The sequence below is a fragment of the Patiria miniata genome, unplaced genomic scaffold, assembly GCF_015706575.1.
Source record: "Patiria miniata isolate m_02_andy unplaced genomic scaffold, ASM1570657v1 HiC_scaffold_13, whole genome shotgun sequence".
NCBI classification, from domain to species: Eukaryota; Metazoa; Echinodermata; class Asteroidea; order Valvatida; family Asterinidae; genus Patiria; species Patiria miniata.
Window position 1 is genome coordinate 7229319 of NW_024037051.1, and position 23742 is coordinate 7253060.

Here is a 23742-nt window from a genome sequence, read left to right on the forward strand (position 1 = left end):
AAAAGCTAATAAAACACAAACACGACTGTCACACTACGTCTTAGAGGTTTTATACGGACATTTTTAAGAGGGAACTGAACACGCGAAGTACATGGGGGGCACAGACAGATAGAAGCAAGACCAACTCGATTTTGGGGTTCTCAAAATATATATTCACCTAAAAGGTCTTTCATTTACTACCCAAATTTACAAATTCCCAAAACTGTGTTATGAAAGTTACACTCAAATGATCGAACGGAATCTGGGCCCAGAAAAGAGATAAAAAATCAAGTATTGGTCAGCAAATTTGCAATTTCAAAGTTATAAAATGGACTTTACAATTACTAGAAAGAGGATGTTACATGAGCTGTGCTAAAATTATTTGAGACTCTAAAACTCAGTAATCAATGTCTCCAGAAATCTAATTGATAAACTAGCTTACGTTTTGAGTTGTAACCTTGTCTCAATTATTCAATTCTACAAAAAATGCCAGTCAGGCCCCAAAGGGACAATATGGCACTCATATTCATTAAATATATGTTTAATGACACGTTTAAACGAAGATCGAAATGTCTGAAAATAAATAAACCCATTTGAAGGCAGTGGAGAAAAAGCATTTGACTTTCGCGAAAAGCAAAAAACCAAAAACAAGCAACCAAGCACACACACAATCAAACAAACACCCCAACAAACAAACAAACAAACAACCCAACCGACCAACCAACAAACAACCCAACTAACGGAGAACGATTCTCCCTCATTATTCTTGACTATGATGTATTTGGTCTTCAATATCACATTCGCATAATAGAAGAAGAGCTTCGCAATATCTATCCTATCACTAGTCGTCTTATGTTTAGGCAAACCCGACCTATCTTTTGGTGGCAAACGTTAAATTCTCTCTTCTCTCTCTGTCGTCTGTGCCTCCGGGCTTTCCAATCAGGCGTATAACAAACAGCGGACTTTTGGCGGACGACTCTTCCAATAAGCCTTCTCGGGGTCTCCGAAGCGAGTCTAAGACCGTCTCGTAAATCGAATTACCCGGCAAAAGTACACGGAATGTCGCGAGAAAAAAAAACCGAGGGCCTCCATCGGCTCGCCATGATTGTTACCGGGCTGTGGCCCCACAGACATCCGACGGTTTTCCCGCTGCTATTTTTTGGTTTGTTATCTTTGAGTATTGTGGGGATGGGTGGACGAAAACATTCCTCCCCAAAAAAGAAACTGCCGAAATGCGTTAAATTAATAAGCAGGTATTGGAAAGGCTTGCCTGTTTGTGCAAAAAAGTTAACTGATCAATTTCAAATAGGCCTACTAGCGTGTAATCATTATATTAATACAATTTTGCCATTACGTTTAAGTCAATTGGAAAATAGAAATTCGTTTATTTTAGATCTAATTTAATCAAAATAGACCACAGAGAGAACCTCGGTTAGAGAGGATAGAGGGCCCTATGTTTCGATCGTTGCGGAAAAAAACCTCGTTCTCAAAGGCAAAATGACATGGGAACAATGACAAGCAGGGAATTTTAAGGGAACGTACAAGCACGCAAGAAGGAAAATGCACAAAGAGTTTACGGCAGCCAGTTGTCTCTGAAATGTAAGCAAAGAGGTTGACTGAAGTAGGATTTCCCACCTTCGAACACCCGAATTCCCGAACACCCGAGCTCCCGAACCCTCGTACATCAAAACTGCGCCTTTATTTTGCGAAGCGTTGTGATTATTATAAACGTTTGATTACCTGCCTGTTTTGGATTCGTTTTGAGTTAGAACTGAACAGTCCACTCCGCAAGACCGCCATTTACAATGTCTCAAACAGTCACTCTATCAACCGAAGCTTCACAAAAAAAGCATCCCAAACCACTCTGGAAACATCCTCTCAATTGTTCCCCGAATAAAAAAAAGACAAGACTTCTTGTCAGCCTTGACCAGACGGAAATAAGAAAGAGGGAAATGAACCACAAAACAAAAAATCTCTAAACCTAGTGGGGATTTGTGGTCTGCTGGACATGTCTCACGCAGAGAGCAGCCTTTTGTTGGCCGTCTTATTTGATTCACGCGATGAAGTTGGTGGCTCTTCCTCCTCAAGAACAGTGACTGGCCTCCTTTAGTCTCGTATGAGGGGAGTTTCACTGCAGGGGAGTTGGGGGAAGTGGGTCCCGATTCTGTGCGTGGGTCATCTTCCGGTCCGTATACTGGGCAAGTCTCTCCTTCCTTAAGTGATGGAGGGGACAAAGTGATCAATTAGCCCCCGGAGGAATTCCGGTGAGTTAACTTGAAGTGTGGGCGTGCTTGTCAGTTCGTTTTGGGGGAAAAACAAAGTAATGCTGCATTTGAATGCACTGTTTAGTTGACAGGTCTGACTCATCGGGCCATTTGTACTCAATGACCATTGGAGTGTTCGATTCGTTTAAAAGATCTTCAGTCATTTGGTTGAGTTGAATTGAATTCAGTGGTAACCAGAAGGTGAATTTTACAAAGTGTAAATTGAGTGTGTATTTCGAGTGCCTATAAACTAAGTCCTTCCTCCATGGTAATATACACCATTGTATTATAGAAACAAACGCAATTGCAAGTTAGACTAACCACATTTATTTCCTCCTCCAGGAGGTTACGTTTTCATCGGATTTGGTTACGGTTTGTTGGTTGGTCGGTTTGTCTGTTAACAAGATATCTCAAGAAGTTATGGACGAATTTCCATGAAAATTGTTTTAGGGGTGTTCCTTGGTACAAGTACAAATCGATTACAATTTGGAAGTAATCGGGATCTGGATTTTTTTGTAAAGGATTCTTCACCATTTATGCGAGTATTTCTTTTGGGTGTACTGACAATATGGCGGGGAATTGTTAAGCCTTGGCGGAGGTTTGCGCTCTCTGAGTGCTTTCTAGTTAAACGGCGTGGTGTATTACATTTTTGACATGAGCGTTTTTATTCTGTTTTAATGTAATAGTGAATGGAGTTTCTCGGCACCTTTTAATGAATGCACAAGCGGTTTCAAGATACAAGCGAAACCAAGTTACAGGTTTCATTGTGTGCATTTTGTTTGGTTGAGCTGCGAATTTCGTCATCGAGGTTCCCTATCCCGAGTGCTATATTTGTCCCGTGTGTGCTCTTATCGATTCTCCGTTGTCAAGCTCATTACATAACCCTGCTGCTATCGTCAGAACCCATCAGTCAGCAGCAGGAGGGGAATAGGCCTGGTCCCCGACCCACACCGTTGTTTGCTTTCCGACCCGTGGAGTGTTGATTCTTGGCCAGTTACTCCACCCAAATTCCATTAGGCTTCACCCTGAGACTGATAGCACCAATTATTAAATTGGTTCACTCAGTTAACTATTAATTTTTAGTGCGGCCATGGAAAAACTAAGTCTTGTTTCAAAAGAGCATAAGCGTCATTCTTAAGATTTTTAGAGAGTTCTCACGATTTGTTTTTTATACCATGCACAGTATCTGAACTCTAAAAGAACTCTGTCAGTTCGATTTAAAGAGTACTATTTGTATGGTTATGGTTATTTCTGTGTATTAGTAATGATTCTTTCTGTGTATTTAATCAAACTCCCTAGCATAATTTACTAGGAACCATACCCATCCTGGCAAATTCCAACACCATATGGGAAACTGCACACACATATTTCTGACTTTGATTCTGGAGGTGTGCCAACCCAATGTAAAAGACTGTCAGTTAGGGGTACTGTACCCATCCTGACAGATTCCAACAAAACATGCTGTTGGGGTTTGATGGGTTGAGTTATGTTAGGGTTAATTAATGTAGTCCGGTTATTATTAAGATGTTATTAAAATTCATAGAGGGAAACACAGTTTATATATATTGGCATAAACCAATTTAATGTCTAGTTCTGTTTCGACAAAGCCAATACTGACACGTCAACCTTTTCAGTTTCACCAAAGATACATCGGTATGATATTGAAACCGTTGTCATGTCACTAGTGCAATAGTTTACATTCATCACGTTCGAGCATGATGGATTTTTTGTTTCAATTCCCGAAATTTCAATTCTCGTGAATAACGGTCGATCGAGTTGACCCTTGCTTAGACACTTGAGGGCGCATGACTGAACTTGAAACCTATCAACATTTCCTGTTCAATGCGATTGTAACGTTGTGGCAAACACTAGAATTCCTTTTTTACAATTTCCGCACAGTTGGTTAAGGAAGAATACCATTTGAACGAAATCAGACAAATTGACTCCCGAATAAATCATTATACGAAGCAGCAGCGTACGAACACCCGGACAACAGTTACAACTGGGATAAAATTAGTGAAGCCGACTGATCGTCATTTTAGCGTGAATTTTTAAGGCTGATGGACGGGGCTATTCTAACAAGGTACCCCGTACAGCTTGTTAAACAGTCCTCTCTAACCATGTTCTAATTCCCTTCTATTATGCTGCGGTGAATGCGGTGTCTTTTGTCAGAGTTTGGAGGGTTGAAGAATATATGATTAGGAAGCCTTGTAGAGGCAACGATCATGGGATAACGGTTGTCCAGAAGAAATTTTAAAAAAAAACTTGGAGGGAATAGCTTGGGGGATAAAGATAGAGGACCGGAGTACAAGGGCCAGGCTCAGTTTGTATTAACCAAAGTTGAGCGGGTGACATGCACCGGGGCGGCTAACAATAGGAGGATGAACCTAAGCCGATTGGACGCTGCGCAGCTCACGTGACCGCGCGCTGCGACAAGTATGGTCCAGTCAGCGCACGCCTCGCTTCTCATTGCCCCCTCACGCACGCACGCTCGCACAGCGCATACGGGACCGTGGTAAAGGCGAACGGGAACAAAATGTTGAGGTACTTTAGTTGATCACTTTATACCTGGAACATACTACACACAGAGAGCTTATAGGACGCCCTTCGGGCCGGCGTAAAACCCCTGTATGTCATGAACTGGGCTTGAGGCGAATCTCATCATTAACTCTACACAGAACAGTTTTGGAAGTGAATCCACCAAAACGACAAGAGAGACAGCGTATTATACGTACACCCGAAGTCACCTTCTCTATCTGTCTTGTTTTTGATCGTGTCTTTGCAGTGCCTTGACGGCAGTGGAGCGACACGGTATCGACACGGCCTTCCCAATCCGCAGTATGAGTGGTATGGCGTACACTATACCCCCAGTGCACGGACCACCAAACATGAAGGGACCCCCATTCTCCGTCAACGGGATCAGTCTGGCAGCCCACAACGTCGAATCCCTCCATCCAGCCATGAACTACCACAGTGAGTTGAATTTTTGTGGTTTTCCTTTCAGTATTATCGCCACACGACATCAAAAAATTCCCCTTCGACGTCTTTTTTAAGCTTATAATCTGTATGGTTAAATTGTAATCTTTTATGGGTGTCAATATTGTGTATTATTGCAGTGGATAAGACGTTTATGTTGGTAACCAGTGATCCGTTTAGTCTGTGATAACAGTTGTCAAGCAGTTCGTTCCTTCTTTCAATGATGTTTCTTTATTTTTAGTTTATTTATTTTTAACACCAACAAGGTGGTTGAACACATTTTATTATTGTTAACAAGCATTATATTCTTTCCTTTTCCAATCTGATTATATGCAGCGATCTCCTCAGATTAGAGTTGGGCTGTGATTTTAACACGATTTTAAAAATCCAGTATGCATTTACTAATACTTTGCTCTATCGATTGATGTAACTTTCGTTAAGTTTTGCCATTTCACATTTCCACGGGTGTGCGAAGATTGGGATGTGAACGATTTTGTTCAAGCTGCACTAGTTTCGAAACTTTTGATGAAACCATTTACTACACCGTGGTAGGTATATAGATCTCCATCATTTTTGATTTTCCCCCATTGTCATGCGCTGGTATTTTGGGGGCACGTTTTGCAAAACAACTCTTTTATGTGTTTATCCACGGCGCAGACGTTCATGAAAAATTAATGAGTCTTCCTGATGGGGGCCGTGCGGTTGTTCAGAGATAATTTGCCATCTTCAGTCCAAGCCATCAGCCTTGTTTCGATATCGAAAAAGAAGGGGAACTAAAGCCGACTTAGCGTATCGATCGCCGAGGACCTGGCCGGATGGACGGCTAAATTTCCCCCTTCACTGATTGATGGAGTGCCCGCTCATTGTTGTCCGGTGGTGGCCCGGGCCCCCTAACGAAAATGGTCACCATTCAACTGTGGAGAGAGTTTTTTAAAAAGTGGCATGGGACAGTTTCCCTCGTATCGATTTTCCCCTGGTTTCATCGGAGGCTTTGGAAATCCGTCGAGGGGTGAATTTTAATCCTGCTGTGGTTTTGGACCCAGTTGGTCAACACTCGTACGTAACATATTGAATTTTTGGGTTTCCGATCGATGATCTTTGGTATATGCCTGAGCTCTCCCAGAACCTTTCTATAGGTTAAGAGAGACACTTGATGAAAATCCTCCATCTGTGAGCGTTCAGGATGGGGAACATCACCTCGATGGAATTCAAATATAGCCTCATTGATGTGCCCATCAGAACAAAACAAATGCAGAGAGATTTGGGGGAAAGTGGGTTTGGCCTCACCCTCTTGCTGAGGGACGGCTTCTTACGGTCGGTGTTGAGATTATTCGATTTATAAGCAGGAGTGCCCCATAAGCCGGGGATGAACTTGCCTTAAGTCGGATTAAACTGAGATTTGGAAAATACCCCGGCCCTACATGAATTAATAATCTTGTTTTCCTCGCCTGGTGCCTTGTATCGGTATGATGTACAATAGGAGCGGAACTGAAATAGCACCCGACTAGAATTTGTGTAATACATTGCAAAGTGACTCATTCAGTCATAATCTCTGTAATAATTACGTATGGAGCAATCGTCAGTGCAGATATTTTGTTTTTAATTTTAAGCAACTATTCAGGCCTTAAAAGCAAACACGATGCTTTATACAGAGTGACATGTTTTTTTTCAGAGGCCATTGTTCCTCCTCCATGGCGGAACAATGTTGCAATAATAATTGATATGGCATGTACTTGATAAATCCTCGCTGCTTTAGTTTTTGATGGTTATCGCGCCTAAATCCTTTGGGCCAACAACCGGACCAGGCCGGGCCCTATTTGCCAAATTACTCATTAACTTGGATCATTGCTCATAATAATGCAGCATCATGGCGCGGGAAACAGGCTAAGCTGTCGCTGATACAAGGAATTCGGGAAAACATGAAAATAAATAGCGTGGGTTCACTCCCACGAGCAAAAAAAAAAAAATTTAAAAAGTCACCCAATTAATTAATGAATTCTTTTCAGTTCTGAATAAGCTTTCTGACGAGCCAGAATTTAAAAAAGCGCAAAACTCATTAAATCTTTCAAAAAAATCCACATGTTCAAGATCTTTTTGTCATTAAAAGTCTCCTTGATTGCCTTTCACCAATTTTGATCACCGAGATGCGAGTTGGTCAGAAGTTAAGTTCCTGATATGTACAGTACAATGGTTGCATATTCTTAAAGAGCACATTACACTAAATAGTCAACTGTTTTCATCAATTTAGATCGTCCATTTACTATTAAATATTTTTACAATTTAGGTTTTTTTCCTTTTACGTACTTAATCTGATGGTTCAAAGTAAAAGTCAGTTTATTACCAATGGAAATATGTTCAGATCATTTGTTTCACTCCATATCAAAAGATTCCCTAATACAGGTGTTGTATCTACCGTGACGTGTCTTTATCCCTTTTCAAAATAGTAATTTTCTGATGATGACATATCAGTGGTGAGTTTGGCTGATCGGCTATGACAATGCACTCTTTCCTTACCCATTACTTTATGGCCAATTCACACCTCTCTCCGTCTATTGTCGGTAATGCCTCGTGCATCATTCCTCGCGATTCGCGGAGTACCGCCCTGTTGTTTACCGACCCGAGTTCGTCAACAATTATTTGGCTAAATTGCGGGGAGTCACTGCCCTTGTGCCCACCATAATTTCCTGGAAGACTGTGTCATCCTCCAAAGCAGCCCTCCTTTCTCGGTAGCTTACAACCCCCAGCCGTCTGGTATTGTTTCTCGAGAGGTGCGAACGTCTAAACAACACCATGAAGAGTGGCGGTGCCTTTCAGGATCACTGCTAAACAAAAACGGTTGCCGCCCGGGTACAAATCACCCATCACCGCCGGCTTCAAAGTGATGATAGACCGTGGAGAAAATGATTGTTCCTCAATCGAGGAGGAGGCAGGACCGTCAAGTTGTAAAAACCACGATGTTCAAAAGGCTCCGATGAATAAACAGCCCGTTCCTTCATTAGCACTTCTCTTTTGTTGAGTGTCGTTTGGCTGTTTTTGATGTGGACTTTATTGCTGGTTTGTAATAATTTAGTGAGTGGCTGTGTTGTGTCACGTAGTGTCTGAGTTTAGGTTGACATGCTGTTTAGAAGAGGTCATACGATTCTTACAAATTGAAGAGTGAAGACGTTCCGCTGCTTTGCTACTCGAGCTTAAGCACTTGTCATCTTGTAGAAGCAAAGACCGAAGTTTGAGTATCATTATTAGTATTGGCACTCCAGAATGTTTCAGCAACACAGCCAGTTAATAACGGAGGCCGGCATGTACTCTATGCCGAAACTGATGTTTGTTGGCGCCGTCAGGCAAGGTACGTCGACTAATAATCGATCGCTTATAGAAGAGCCTTTTGGTCGTTATCATGCAAGTTACAAAGATTTCCGTCACAAACTGGGTTTGGAGTATACTTGCCCAATGGTCGTACACGCACTTCCTACTTAGCATCTGCTTGTCATTTTACTCACAGAACCGTGTGCTATAGCATGGTCCTCTTCAGGAATGAAGTTCTGAAATAGAGACCATACCAGGTTTATGATGAATTAATAATGATGGAGTTGTAGAGACGTTTAACCAATATCGCACTGTATTGAATTGCATAGTTCACTCTAAAAGTTATATCTTAATTTAATTGATTTCTTCCAACACTTTTTCCTGTTAGGCTTGGAAGTGCGTAAACGTATACACTGTCATGTGTAACTTAAAAAAATAAATACTTTTGATGATGCAGATTTCTTCCTTGCGTCATTTGAATCTGTACAATTGTTTAACAAGACTCTGAGTGCAGTATACATTACTAAATGGTAAACTGTGTGATCTCTCGAATTGGCATCGACTCGTTATAAAAAAGACGTTGAAGCTTGGTAATGGTTATATCTCGAAAGCACGGTTTGTTTTACCGTGAGGGATGTGTAACTAGAGAATGCACTCGTGGCCATATTATATCAGCCATTCCGGATCAATATTGATTGTTGGGCGGCCGGAGATGTCAGAGCCCACCGGGCGGGTCCCGCCGAGAGGGCCCACGCCAGGCCAGTAGAAGTCGGTCACAACAAGGAGGCCACGAGGCCGCCAAAAGCGGCAAGACCCCTTTTGTTCGAAGAAGGACCTCTCATCAAGAGACCAAGAGTGTTGAGATGGAGTGGCCTTTTCTCCCCGAATACACGATAACATGAAACCCGATACCCTAGCTTTTCTGTCCCCGTCTATACCGTCAAAACACGAGTCTGATCGGCCTTCCAGGCCCGCCGAAACACGGCACCAAATTCCCAATCCCCGTGCTATATATTTCCTCGGAATTATTCCCGCAGGGGTCATTATGTTATGTTATTTGAAATAACTCCATTTTGATGTTCATTTCCTGGCGTTGTTTTTCAGACTCCTTGCATTACCATTTCCGCATCAACATTTTTTTCTTATAAACATCAACAAGCCAATGGTGTCGTAATCCTTCTTTTTTGAAGATTTTCAAAAATTAACACCATAATTTTTTTATGTGCATATATTGACCCATCAAACATCATCAGTTTATTAAGGTTTTAAGAGTTGGCATAATCCAACTTCATATTCGGATATTCGTTAACTTCGAATGCCTGTTCAGGATGTACATGTTTTCAAGAAAAGCGTTGATGCTTTTCTACCTTCGATGCCAGATTAACCTTTTGCGAATTGCCCCTGTGCCCGTAGACGTGCACGTGCTTATCGTCGGGTTGGGGTCAGTGGGGGAGATCCTTGCACTATCTCATCCTTTTTTTGGCTACTGATAAAAAACAACCTTTTTTGGGATTGTGAAGAGATCAATTTATCCTTCTCTGGTGTATTGTGTCTTTTTTCATTAGACAAACCTTAATCTGTCTGTTTATTGGTCAAGATGAAAATAGACAAGACATAACAATAATGCTCTGTCAAAATTGTACAAGTTCTAGGCTTAACAATTTTGTTGCAAGAGGTTGCTTGTGCAGAAGAAATTCACAATATTTTTGGATCACTCTCGGGCGAGTGTTTTGCGCAAATTTTTGCAGAAGGAAAATTATCGAAGATCAGTTTATGTTTTTTATGTCGTATATCAGAGTGAGATTCGTTAGTGTCAAGACATTCAACTTGATGACTCTCCCCTTTTTAATGGACATGGTTGTATTTTATTTTTGTCATCAAATTTGATGCATTAACACTTTGTCTTTATGTCTTTTTCTACTTTCCTGGTTGTTTTACAGACCCGCCGAGGAAAACCAGACGGGAGAGAACCACGTTCACCCGGGCGCAGCTGGACGTCCTGGAGACGCTCTTCAGCAAGACGCGGTACCCGGACATCTTCATGAGAGAAGAGGTTGCCTTGAAGATCAACTTACCAGAGTCAAGAGTACAGGTGAGGAAAACTAATAGTCTAATCTCTTATTACAAAGCTGGTCCATATTTCCCAGAACCGCTTAGCAAAAGTGGTAAGCGCGAATAAGCAGCGAACCAGTCACAACTTCATGCCGTCATCGCATGGGAGTTTAGCTGGTGACATTTTTTTGGTCATGCAACTATAGTGTTGGTGCTTAGGCAATTTTGGCTCCCAATCTGATTTAAAGCTCTCACTTTTAGGCTTGCATGTATTTAATTTGGTTAGACACTTTCGATTTCACGAGCACTCCCCTATACCGCCCTCTTGCGGTAACACCGTAATTTGAGCCGACGTGGTGGGAAAGAAACTTGCCGAGGCGCTGAGTATCCATGACAAATGATGACATATTAGGAAATAATTCTTGCCGCGAGATCCGCGATCTCAATGAATTCACACGCATGGCGAACTCTTCGACTGGAGAAGTCCATGAGACGTTTGGGATGCCTAATTGGCACCGAGCCCACTTCAAAGTCGCGGTGATTAATTTTTTTTTAGGTCGGCAAGATGGTGAAAATTGCTCAGGTTTGTCTGGCGGGGAAGGGACGGTTGTCGCGACCGGGAGAAATGTTATCGTTTCCCCATGACTGATCTGCGATGACTCCGGTGGGTGCTGGCGAACGCCAAATCAATTACTCGGCACTTCGGACACTTTTTTTCTCATTTTTTGCACGTCTGCTAAAAATTGATTTATTTTGGGACCGCGTTTGTTTTTTTGCTGCGCAGTCGGAAATTCGCAACTCTGCCATCCAAACTGAAACCGAGCGTTGGCAAATGGCAAAATCAAATTAAACACGCAAATGTTCAGGTTTGAAGAAATACATGTAACCAAAAAGGATGTTACTAAAAATATAGGTTTCGTGAAGTCGGCACTGCCGACAAGTGAGTAAACTTTAAATAATACCAGGCTAGAAACGAAACTATGTATTGTTGCAAAGAAAATGGAGTCAGTTAGTACTAGGTCCTGCCAAATAAGAAAACTGTGTACACTTAAATACTCGATAAGTTCCGATTATCGAGAGGATACTGTAATTGCATGTGCAGCGTTGTATTATAGGAAACAGTGGCGTTATGTCTGTGGGCTGTTCTTTCAGCTGTCCTAACTACTTTTCCGGATTACTCCGCTCTAAAAGCACTAGCTGCAGGGGTGAAGCGATGGGGGTCGAACCGGGTGTCTGTAATCCCGACTTTGTTTTGTGTTTGTACAATTTTAAAATAAAGACTGAAAGGTATTCTGTATAGTACAGGATAGAAAGGTGGTACCAGACTAACCTATACAGATGTATAAAAGTTCATTCGGTGCAGTGTTCTGATGCTTGCAATTCCTCACCTTTATAAAAAAAAAAGTATCGGTCGTGTGTAACATGTGAGAAAATTCATCAATTGTGTTACAGGGGGGCTGGCTCTGTATAAGGCCCGGGGTTGGTTTGGCAAGTAGTTCAATACCCCCAATCACACTGATGAATGGTGGAGGTGCAAAGGCTTGCCTGGGGGCCTGACTGGGCTTTGAATGGCCCGAACAGACCTAATTAGCTCTACCCTGTAATAAATAAAAAATGGGGAGGCTTTTTTTTATCATGCCTGGCGCGCAGAATGCATGGTTTGTGGTATGATAATAGGCGAGCAGGTTTTTTTTTTGCCTTGTTGCATGTATTGGTGGGTTTGTACTTAATGACCCCCTCTCTGTTCCGTGGAAGGTCCCTTCACCCCTCTGTTACTTGAGCAGCAGTGTGTCCATGCCACCCCCCCCCCCCCGAAAAAAGAGTACATGTATTAAACATTAGTCTGATTCCAAATCCTTCTCAGTCATGAGTGAGGAATTCAAACAGTGGCAACACAGCAGTAGTAAAGAGTCCAATTATAGTGACTGTGTAATATGTGTCTGCTTTAAACTTACAACAGGGCTTACTATTGGCCATAGAATTAGAAGACCTAGCCTTCAACGCCATGCTTAGGCCAAGTAGACGGTGAACTGGCCACAATGAAGTTCCCGCTTAGAAGTTCATAATGAAGTTTTTGAACTGATTTAGTTCTCTTCGTTCCATTGTGGATCAAAATTTTCCAGAAGATGTTAACGAAATTGAGCTTTAAAAGTTTTGAAGATTCGGAGCCCGCACGTAAAAGAAAGCGTGTTGTACTGTTCACGTACCGCTAAAATTAGCCGTCGCACACTCCTGTCCCTTCGCGTATGACCCGCTACAAGTGCCAGTGACTGCCCCTTTGAGCCAAGATTTCTGCCATATTTCGTGCCTCCCATTTTCCCCCGTTTTGATAGATCGGCTGCAAAATAATTTGACGGCGTTTGTGTTTCCGTGCCGCCGGTGTTTACCCACCGATGGCCGCATTCACTCCCGCCTGCGTCCGAGTTTTTTTTCTGTGTGTGTGTCGGTGTCTGTGGTTCTCAGTTGTGGCCGGTTTTTGATCGGGTGTTGGGCGGTCAGAAACAATGGCATTCCGGTCTCGTTGGTTTGTTGGTCAGGCTATTCCGTAGCGTGCGGTATAAAATTTCATATCGGCACAATGACCACTTTTTTTTACAAGTTATTTTACTATCCGATACCTTGTTGCTTTTGTTGTTTGAAGTAGCTGTAACAATTGGGAAATTATTACTTTCTAAGCCCGCAATTTTGTTTCTTACCACTTGTATACAAGAAAGAATGGGCTATAAATTACAATCCGTGTCCACCTGACCATGATCGCATTGGATATTATACGGAGGTTTATTCAAGTTTGCTAAGAGAACACGTGACAAGCAGCAAAACGTGGTAGTGGTTGGGTTTGTGGTTGGTTTGATGTATATACCAATTATTGAAGTAAAATCTGGTGGTGACCACAACTGATTGGTTTGTGCACAAAACTTGCGTTTTTTGGGTAATCATCAGTTCCACTTGATCAAAACCAGCAAAATGTGAACATAAAAAAAACAACGTTAGAACTGTCTTCCTCGCACCACGCCTCACATTCATTACACCTCCCTGCCATTTGCCAGGTGTCATTTTTTTTAACCCAAGAGATGAGTCAGACAATGACACTCTTGGGAGGACTTTCAACATCTGTCCCCCTCTTACAGCAACCACTTGGCCCTGGAGAGGCCCCCTCTTGATGGTCCACAGCCCATTAAGCCTCTCCAGAAGTCAGTTTTCTCCCCTGGCTTCGAACAAAGAAACGGTCCAACACACTTGAAGGGTGCCTCCTGGTTCCCTTATTATATACAACGTGCACTTGTTGCTTTCTCTTCTTTCGTCTACTCGAAGCCGGCATTTCGAGGACGGACATGAAGTGGAGAGAATCTTCTGCACGGCTCGTTCTAATTAACGAGACTCCTTTTCAACCTAACCCACCGTTCCCATTGGTATATACAACTGCGTTTTCCCTTCAGTTTTTACACTATCTGTACTAATTAAGAAACAGTGAAATCACTGCTTGTTTTCGTTTTATAATCCATAAAAATACTATATCAGAACGAAGCCCTGATTGTTGGGCCTGCCATCTTGAAAGAGGAAGTCGTTTGTCTTTCACCCAACCTGTTTCTATGACTCTTCCTCCTACACATGTACATTGGATCCATGTCGGATAGATTCTGTGAAATGAAGATGCAACTTGATAGCGATTGATTTCCGAGACGATTGAAGTCTCGAGTCGTAAACGCGATTCACTGTAACTAGTTGCTCTTTTGTGTGTGTGTCAAAGCTATCTGTTAAAGAATGGCTCACATTAATTCCGAAAACTTGGCTTCTGCAATATTCTTATAATGAAACAATAAAATATGCTTAAAAACCGTTTCACAACCGATGTTGATTGAGCATCGTGCCGAAATCCATCTGAGTATTGCAGTTTACACGGGGATTTCCGCATTCGATCAAAACTGCAGTGCCTTTCCTGATACTGGGTCTCACGACTCATTATCGTGTGCTTAGAAGTGAACGTTCACATTAGTGCCAATAGTAACGGCACAGCCTTGGGGCGTAAATACATGTATTCAAATTATGTCCTGGAAATGAATCTTTGCACATTGTTTTGTTTGAAAGTCATAATGAAATGATGGAAAATGACATATTATTAACGGAGATTCTTCAGAAAAGGACTTGTGCTTTCAATTGTATTTCATTCGTGTAGGTAGCCCCGTTGGAATTCTACCGCGCAATAATGAGCCCACTCGACAATTACTGTCAAACGGTCCTCCTATTTGCGGCTTTTGAGGCAGCAATTCAAGGAAATCGGGAAGGCTGACCAAGATCTCATTTCTCAGTCTGTCGAAGATGTTTATCTGAAGTGGCCGTCACTTGTAACTATCTATAACCGAGACGACCAAACAATGATATTGGTCATCAACCTATTATGGTTGAAAGTGTGGTACTATAGGGTCCAGTATATACACCAGCGTGTTCCAGGGAGTAATGCCCGCCGTTTGTTGGCTCTTTTGATCCCTCGGTTGCCCCTATCGCCATCACGTCGCCACTGCAATGTTTGTCCGTACACATTAGGCGTCGACGCTATGTCAGGAGGCGGTGTCGTCTCTCTGTGATCAGGTGTTCAAATTCTGGTTGTAAATGCGCGGGCGAAGTGCCAACAACCCTGTTTTTTTTCTCAAGTGGTTCAAGAGTCGGGTTGGTTGCATAATTGAACAGTTTTTTTCTTCATCAGTGGTTGGTAGAGTGGGGAGCTTTTGAATTGGCGATTGAACAATCGGTATTTGCATCATGCACACATGAACGCTCTGAGAAGCCATGGTACATCTTGCCATGTTGCAAAGGGTAGGGCCTATGCGTCTTTGCGAACTCTGTCAATTACAAATACGTCTGAGTGCAGTATTTCTGGTTGAGATTTGTAGCTTCATATTTCCATATGGTAGGCTAACTGCACATTGCCCTTTGAACTGTGACTATTGGCTTCTTGACCACACTGCGTGTTTAATTTTGCCTTGTACATGTACCTGTATCAACAAGGCAACCATTAGCAGGCCGGTTACGTAACGGTGGTTCAGATGCGCGGATATCGATTGGGCAAATTGACCCAGTCAAGTGCCAATGTCAGCATTTTGGGTGTCAGTCACTTCTTAATGGATCTGTGGTACTATTGTCTTGGCTCTTAATGTTTGGTCGGTTGCCAAAGCTTGAACAAGTTTGTTCCATCTTTAGCCGTCATCTACGCTCCAAAATCCTTGAACAGTTATCAAATTTTGGGAGGTCAATATGATACTTGCTGCTCACTCCAGCGCAGCAGTACCAAGCCAAACGATATGTCTGAGAAAGTAAACAATGGGAAGCGAATTAGGAAGAGGCACCTAGGAGCATTTACAAGTACCCAGAAACATAACTACATGGTTTACGAGAATATCAATGCTCAAAGTGAAGTTAGGGCAGTTACTATATAAATGCCCTGTGAAATTATTCCACCTGAAATGGTTTCATTCGAAATAAAACAATAATTGAGGATGGTTTAGGCAAACATGCCGGCGGCAGTGTTTACGTGCATTAGCAACGGAATCTAGTTTCGAGACCCCAACAATTCTGCTTACGTTTTCTCTGTTTTCTCAAAACTTATGGTTTCCACTGAGCTGAAACAAGTGAGTTGTTACGCATCCTTCTTAATATTTTGAGCAATTCTGTTCCTTCAAAAGAAAAAAATGCACAAAGATTGAATTTCTCTTATTTACCTTTAAAAAAAGGGGAATGCGTAAGGGCAATTTACAAACCAAGCATTTCCCGCTTCATTAACAGCGGTCCTGGCGGAAAATTTCAAACTGTGTCGGTTGCAACCATGGCTAGAGAACCAGGAGTTCATATGAAATTTACAAATCAGTGTGGATCGATTCGACTGTGCCCGATCGCTCGTAAGCCGGTTCTCGCCAGAAACTAGCGGCGTCGCCGATTCTCGTTTCTGCACCATTACCATTCAATTTCCTTTTTCTCCCGCAACCGTCGAGTGGAGAATCAATATGCGCGAATATGCAGCAGTAACTTACACAGTAGTGCGTAAGTTCCTCGCCTTGTATCCTTAATAAAATATGTTTTAATTTCTTGTCAGATTAATTGAACCATCACGAAAAGATGAAAACATTTCACCAGACTTGCAATTTCTCTTTTGGCTTTTGTTTTCTCTTACTGTGTTAAACGATACTGACACGGCAGTCAGTAGTCAGAATCGATTATTCGTCAGTGCATTGATGTGTACAGGCCACAATGCTACATGGTTTCTGGCCTACATTGTGCTTTCATTTGCAGTTTCTTTGTTACAGTCTGGTGAATCATAAGCTCATTTTCTTTCTTTCTTTTCGTGGCAGGTGTGGTTTAAGAACAGAAGAGCAAAGTGTCGCCAGCAGGCGCAGCAACAACAGAACGGCACACCCTCTAAGCCACGCCCAGTCAAGAAGAAGTCCCCCTCCCGAGACACGCCCCCAAGCAGTGACTCCTCCCCCTCCTACAAGTCGCTGCCCATCACCTCCATGCCCAACAACAACAGTATCTGGAGCCCCGCCTCCATCCCGCCCCCGCCGCCCATGGGTGACTCCATCTCGTCCAATAACAGCTGTATGCAGCACCAGTACTCCATGGCCAACGCCCACCAGGGGGCCTACGCCCAGAGCTACCAGTCTGCCCCCTACTTCGGCAACCCCATGGACTACCTCTCGGGGGTGCCGCAGTTCCCTTCGGGGGGCACCCTGAGTCAGATGACATCGTCCATGAACAGCCCGCACATGAGCACAGCACCGTCACAGCTCACGCCCACACACCCTAGCATGGGCGGGTCCATGCCCAGCGCCAGTGCAGACTGTTTAGAAACCAAGGACCCATCGTGGAAGTTCCAAGTCCTGTAGCTACCAATGCGCTTGACATTTGCCTAGACGAAAGAGAAAAAGAAAGCAGAGGTGAAACCCATATCATCAATATACATCGGTTTCGACAATGAGTCCGTTGCCATTTTTGGTAGGACAGGCGCTCCATACGTTCTCTTCGCATAATGTGGTCCAATCAACGACGACCGTGTCGAAGCTTGTGGAGAGCGCCCTCACGAACGGATAGTGAAAAAACGAGTGACTCTGACACGTGCTCGTTTGACTTGTACTCGGGTTACTTTTGATGAGTCCTCTGGCTGACAAATGGACAACTGAACAGAATTTCTCAAAAAAAATTCAACTCGCACTGAGGGTTAAGAAGGACCACAAGTGCAGGTGATGATACAGAAATAATGTCCGTGTTACGTTGCAGTTCATTTTTTTAGGGTAAATAAAACCTAAAAATGGGTTAAAACAATACAAAATTAAGGAACTTAGGAGTTTTGTAGCTCCAAGAAGAATCTCAATAATACCTTGTACGACTTGAAAAAAATATCTTGTTGACAATCGCCGAAATGACAGGCCTACTTTTTTAGGAGTAAATATTAATTTTTTTCTCCAAATTTTCCTACTTTAAATTAATATTTCATCTTGAATTTAATCCTTTCCCCTTATTTCCCATTTTGTAATTCCTATTCTTTGAACTGACAAAGGTGGCTGTGAACGATCAAATTATGTAAATTATTTTGGACTTTATTCGGTATACTGTCTTGCAGAAGAGCAACAATAAATTTCCGAACAAATTAAGCAAACAAAAAGGGAAGAAGAAGACTTATTTAAGGGGAATTTTGTAAAAACAATACTCGCATCCCTAGACTGGATGTGAACAAAATGGAAGTGATTACCAAAGGCTGAAACGAATTCGGATAGACTACAGGGTACTTTGTTTTGTAAGATAGGCAACTTGATATCAAAAATTTAAATGTTTTATAAAAACAAAATGCAATTATTTGTATAAATTTCAGATGCATCACTGTCACTCCATGCAGGGTATATTATAATGATGATTATTATTTTGTACATGTTTATTGCACCGGCTGCACTTGGCGGAGGCCAATGGGGGTGTTCGGTTAGTGTTGACCCACGCTCTCTTTTGCCATGTTCTGCTCATCTTCTGAACAATAATCCCGGAGTCACCTTCTTGAAGGAACTCGGCAGAAACCTCCTCTCGCTATATTCAAGCTCCGGAAACCTGCCAAATTTTCGAATGACCCGTTGAGAGTTGTTAAACAAGCTGTCTGATTTTCTTGGCTTTTAAGTTTCTAAATATTGAATCGCCCGGCTTGACTTTCTGCCAGTTTTCATGCAAGAAAATTGACTCCGTTCTTATTTTTCATTCGTAGTTTTTTAGCTTCTTATAATACCGTGTGTGTTGTGCTCAATTCCGTAGGTGTCTCGATAGATTAAAACAAAATAACTAACAACTTTTGAAATACGAATCGCGCTAACCCAAGCGATTCTTTCTTTGATTATTTATGATTTTTTTGGCTCTTTTTATGTAAATACTTAAATATTATCGGAACATTGTGGATAGCTGAAATCACGGATGAACTCAAAGATAGGTGAATCTGTATTCGTAAAAGAAAAATTGTACACTTCGATTAGGTTGTAAAAAGAAGAGGTTCCGATAGACTTGGGATCGTTGTTTTGTAAATTGTTCGAGAATATTTTAGGAAATACAGGGTTAAGGAATTACAGTGTATAGAAAAACGAATGTCATTTCCTTCGTTTATTTTGTGGAGAATATTAGGGATGATTATGGTAATAGTTCCAAAGTTGTATTTCTTTCTTGTCGCAATTTCACAATCGTTCTTTCCTTTCAAAATGTCACGTTGAATGTTGATTTATACATTGTAGTAGTAACCTTGAAGCGCACCTTATCAGTAAAGGGGGGTGTCCTTGATATTTTATTTATTAAAGTTTCACGAATTTTTGTTATTATGCGTCGCACTGTAACTTAAACCAACAAATCTCAAATGAGGTAGTTTTTACCGACTTTAATTGTCAATTTGTTTTGTATTACATGTCAAGAGTCAAACAGGGAACACAGGGTAACACAAACAACAGCAAATTTGTCTTTATTTACATTTGGCGGTTTTCGAAACATTTTTTTCACCATATTTTACCGATTCCCCAATTAGTCGGGGGAAACACATGGAGGTTAGCGAAGAACAGTTTTATTTATGGCACTTGAAACTAAGCATGCTTGCTTTCTGGAGTAATTTATCAAAAACTAAAACGTGGAAATTATTACCTGTGTAGGTTGATTTTTTAATGATACACCGTGAAAAAAAGGTCACCGCGGTTCTTTTACTTTTCAGAGGGAAACAAGAGTGATTATCTTTCAATAGACAATGCGTGGGTATACGCTTGATGGTAATATCGAATTAAAAGATCAGAAAAAATATGTCAATTGTAATTTGTTTCTTGCGATGTTCTGGTCTTGTTGTCCCTCTAGCATTCCAGTTATTCTGGACAGGCATTAAACAATGTTGCTTCTTTGTATCACTGAAAAAATTGCCTGGGTTAATTTTACCAAAGAAAGGGTGAAAACTGGAACTACCCAAACTTGGGTTGTTCTATAACCAATTGTTTGGGTTAGAATTTCTGCTAAATTCAACCAAAACTTGGCGGTCATTCAAGACCAAATTTAATTTAGTCTTGTATGATTACATGTACATCTTTTGGTTGAATTTAACATAAATTGTAACCAAAACAATTGGTTATAGAACAACCCAAGTTTGGGTAGTTCCAGTTTTCACCCTTTCTTTGGTAAAATTAACCGAGGCATTTAGTACATGTATTCAGATAAAAACTTTATTACCGCGTTCAGCCAAAATCATCTCCCAATTTTCCACGTCAATCGAGTATCGACCCATTTAGTATTTTGCTGTTGTACGTGTATCTGGTTTTGTTATAGTTTGGTGAAAGACGAGTACTGCATTAGATATAGATTTTGGAGCAATTAAGCAATTGAAGAACGCAATTCGTAATAAAAAAGTAAATGCCAAAAGGTGGCCCGTGTCCATGCGCCACTCTCCAAATTAGGGGGACATTTTGAAATTGTTTTAAGATATTTCTAAACTACAAGATCTTGAAGGTATATGGTGAAAACGGCGTTGAAAATAGGGCATGATTTAAGAAATGGCGGTCATTTCACGTAAAATGGTCAAAAACTGCAGTTTGTCCAGTGCTATTGTTTCGACTATGTCTCATAGACTTGCATATGTGGACAAAAGTAACCGAAAATGCTAACATAATACCCAACTGGCCTAGTGTACCACTGTTACGTCTGTATACACACAGAAAGAGATGCAAAATGTTGCCTCACAAAAATAATGTTCTTCTAAGCCTTTGATTGTACCAAAGATTCGTATCGAATTTTGCCATCCTTTTAACCTCTGTCAGTGTGTGAAGCTCCGAGACCAGCATTTTTACTTGACCACTACTCTTTTTTTCATTTGACAATTCCAACGAAAAAGTCTACTTGAAAGGAAACGGTGTCACATGCAAATTGGCTGAATAACTTGAATGACGGTTTGATGTTTTGTTGAACGGTAACCAGAGTGACACGATTCATTTCTACGAAAGGCGTTTACGCCCGCTGCTCCGGTTGAAAAGCAACAGTAACAACAAAAGAAGCTTGAAGACCGGTGGTTTGTCGTCATCTACCGGCACAGCCATGCTCTCGATTCAGTGAGTCCGAAAGACCAACCTGGCTCCTCGAAGTCTTTGGTGGCGGGGCCCACGCGTCGATGGCCCCGCGCTGAAGGAGTCTTTGTTCCCGCTGTGGTCGTTTTTTCCCCCCAATCGATCGGTGGAGATAGCTTTAGTTCCTTTGAGCGTGATGATGACAAAAAAGGAGAGAGATCTTCTTTTCAAGCCTATCATAAAAGGTACGGTTTTGGGCCCAGGCCTTGTCTCATATTCCGGGCAGCAATTTACTTTCTGCTTGGTTTAGCAAAGATCACTGACATCTATAATGGGATCGTGGAGGGCATACAGGCCCATGCACGTAAAGTCTATTTATAAACCTAAGATTTCTGATTTTGTGAAAGCCCGTTGGGGGTATTCAAACAAGAAAAAAAAGGAAAGAATATAAGTTAATTTCCCGGTAATAGATACTTGGATTTTAAAAAAATCATGCATGTTACGTTGGTTGTTCGAGGCGTACTAAATAAGAAAAAAGACAAAGGCTTTTTAGAGTGAATATTTTCTGAGAATAAATTGCATAAATCATCGTAGATTGGATTCAGAATCCGGGTTCTATTTGGCCTAACAATTTGATATTTTTCTGTGTCAAAATGACACTTGTGCCGAGGTTTGCGGGTCAAAAACACGTGGAAAATGTTCCAGAGAAGAGACGTTTTGACCCATGAAAGTGTTTTGACCCCGGAAAGTGTCAGTTTTTTGTTAACCCTGTAAAGTATTGGGCCAAACAGTGCAAGGATTCCAGGCCAATCTAACCAGGTACAGTCGAACCCTGATAAGAAGAGCACTGTTAATACAAGGTACTGCTTATAACAAGCAAAATTATAGGTTCCAAGTCTTTGTTTTTCTTGATTTCCTTTGTTTCCCGTTACTGTTAATACAAGGTACCTGTTATAACAAGGTAATTTGTTAAGTCCCAAGGACCTTGTTATAAAGGTGCTTGACTGTACTTTTTAGAGTGTCGATTTATATAGGACAATTCGTTCACGTTGCCTGCACATACTATGGGTACAAAAGGTTTGGGCCACCATTTGCAGCCAAAATGGTAGTTTATAAATGTATTTTTTTTTAAAGACAGTATAAAATTCAAGTTGTCTTTAATATTATATAAGGGCTTCGATATCGTACAGTCGAAGTGATTATCGTGTTTCAGGTATTCCTCATTGTTTGCATTCATTCCAGATGTAGGTACTGCAAACGGCAATCGGAAATGGATTCCAGCTCACGTGTGGAGGACGCTCGAGTAGTTCCCTGACGATTTGGGTGAGAAGCATTCTCGTTCATAGTAAAGGTGCAGATCTTTAAATTGCCTACGCGAGCCAAATCACAATTTATATGCCCTCAAATTCTCAGGAATTAGAGCATTATGAGGGCCCTGAACTTGCGCATTTTTTTTTAAAAGGGTGAAAGCCATGGGCGTCGCGGGGGGGGGGGGGGGGGGGAGGGGGCCTGGAAAGGGATAAAGAAAACAAAGATGAAAAAAAAAAGGGCGCGAATTCGTATTGCTGTAAATGTAATTGGTTGGGGGGGGGGCAAAATGTCCCTGCCCCCTATAAAAATGATAAATCGAGAATATGTTGGGAAATACAGGAATTTTTCGGGGAAAATGTTTTGCCCCCCTCTAGAAAAAATCCTAGCGACGCCCATGGTAAAAGCCGTGCAGAGGACTGCGAGCTCATATTTCTGTGAAATTTGGATGAAATTAGGCCCTAAAATGGCTATATTTTGCGATGGAGCGTAGGCGTCCATTTTCAAAATGGCGATGGGCTTCGGAACTGCTTTTAGGGGTGATTATCTTTGGATGGAATTTTCTCCTAAAAGTCATGAGTTATCCCCCACAAAATGAACACAAAATGAAAGATGATGAAATAAGCTTTAATTTGATGGGTCTCTCAAACACCTTGGAGAGTTGTGAGTATTTTTGATATTTTTTTGAAGTACGCGTAATTACCATTGGGGTATATGGCAGTCGAATTGCAGGCCTGCACCCTGTTCAGCGGAGGAAGGGGAATGGTTGTGGGGGGGGGGGGGGGAGGGGTATACTGACCCCATCTAAAATATTTGTGGGAATGTACCCCTGCTCAATGTTCAAAGAAAATACTTGAAGAGAGTTCAAGGAGAGTATACAAGAAATTTCTTAAAATAAAGTCAACTGATTGGAAATCAGGACGCCATGCTTGTAATACAAATTCCCCTCCTCCGTTGAAAAAAAATTGAATTGATTTCATTGTAAAACATTTACATGTACATGAATAACCAAGTCACTCTTGATCACAGCTGCGCGCAATCTTGCGCCTTAATGACAGGTGACTTCAAGGATCTTGCAATGTTTATTTCACACAATGAAAACCGCGACACTGGTGGCGCCCTACACATTATACGGTCTTTGATCCAAGCCTGTTAATATTGTTTGTATTAATGAATGAAGATACCCTGAAGTATTTTGAACTGTCGCTCAATTGAACCTGGTGTGAAAACGCTGTCCCTTTTCATTGATATTCGCCGTAAAAATTGTATATGCACGAATGAGAAAGATGTGAAATTGGACAGGAAAACAGTTGATA

The 23742-nt window shown here is 41.6% G+C and overlaps 1 protein-coding gene across 3 annotated transcripts in view; it reads left to right on the top strand.

Moving 5' to 3' along the window:
* LOC119721166 (homeobox protein OTX-like) overlaps window positions 1-19886 on the top strand; it is a 33226-nt gene extending 13340 nt beyond the window's left edge. Inside the window, exons 1-4 of one of the 3 annotated variants that reach the window (XM_038191036.1) lie at window positions 4583-4787; window positions 5029-5216; window positions 10451-10614; window positions 16916-19886. In XM_038191036.1, coding sequence (XP_038046964.1) covers window positions 4780-4787; window positions 5029-5216; window positions 10451-10614; window positions 16916-17449 — 894 coding nt within the window. In that variant the 5' untranslated portion in view covers window positions 4583-4779 and the 3' untranslated portion in view covers window positions 17450-19886. Of the gene's footprint in view, window positions 1-4582; window positions 4788-5028; window positions 5217-10450; window positions 10615-16915 lie in introns of those variants that run through there. The other 2 variants (XM_038191034.1, XM_038191033.1) reach the window with 2 other exon arrangements.
* The last annotated feature ends 3856 nt before the right edge of the window (window positions 19887-23742 follow it).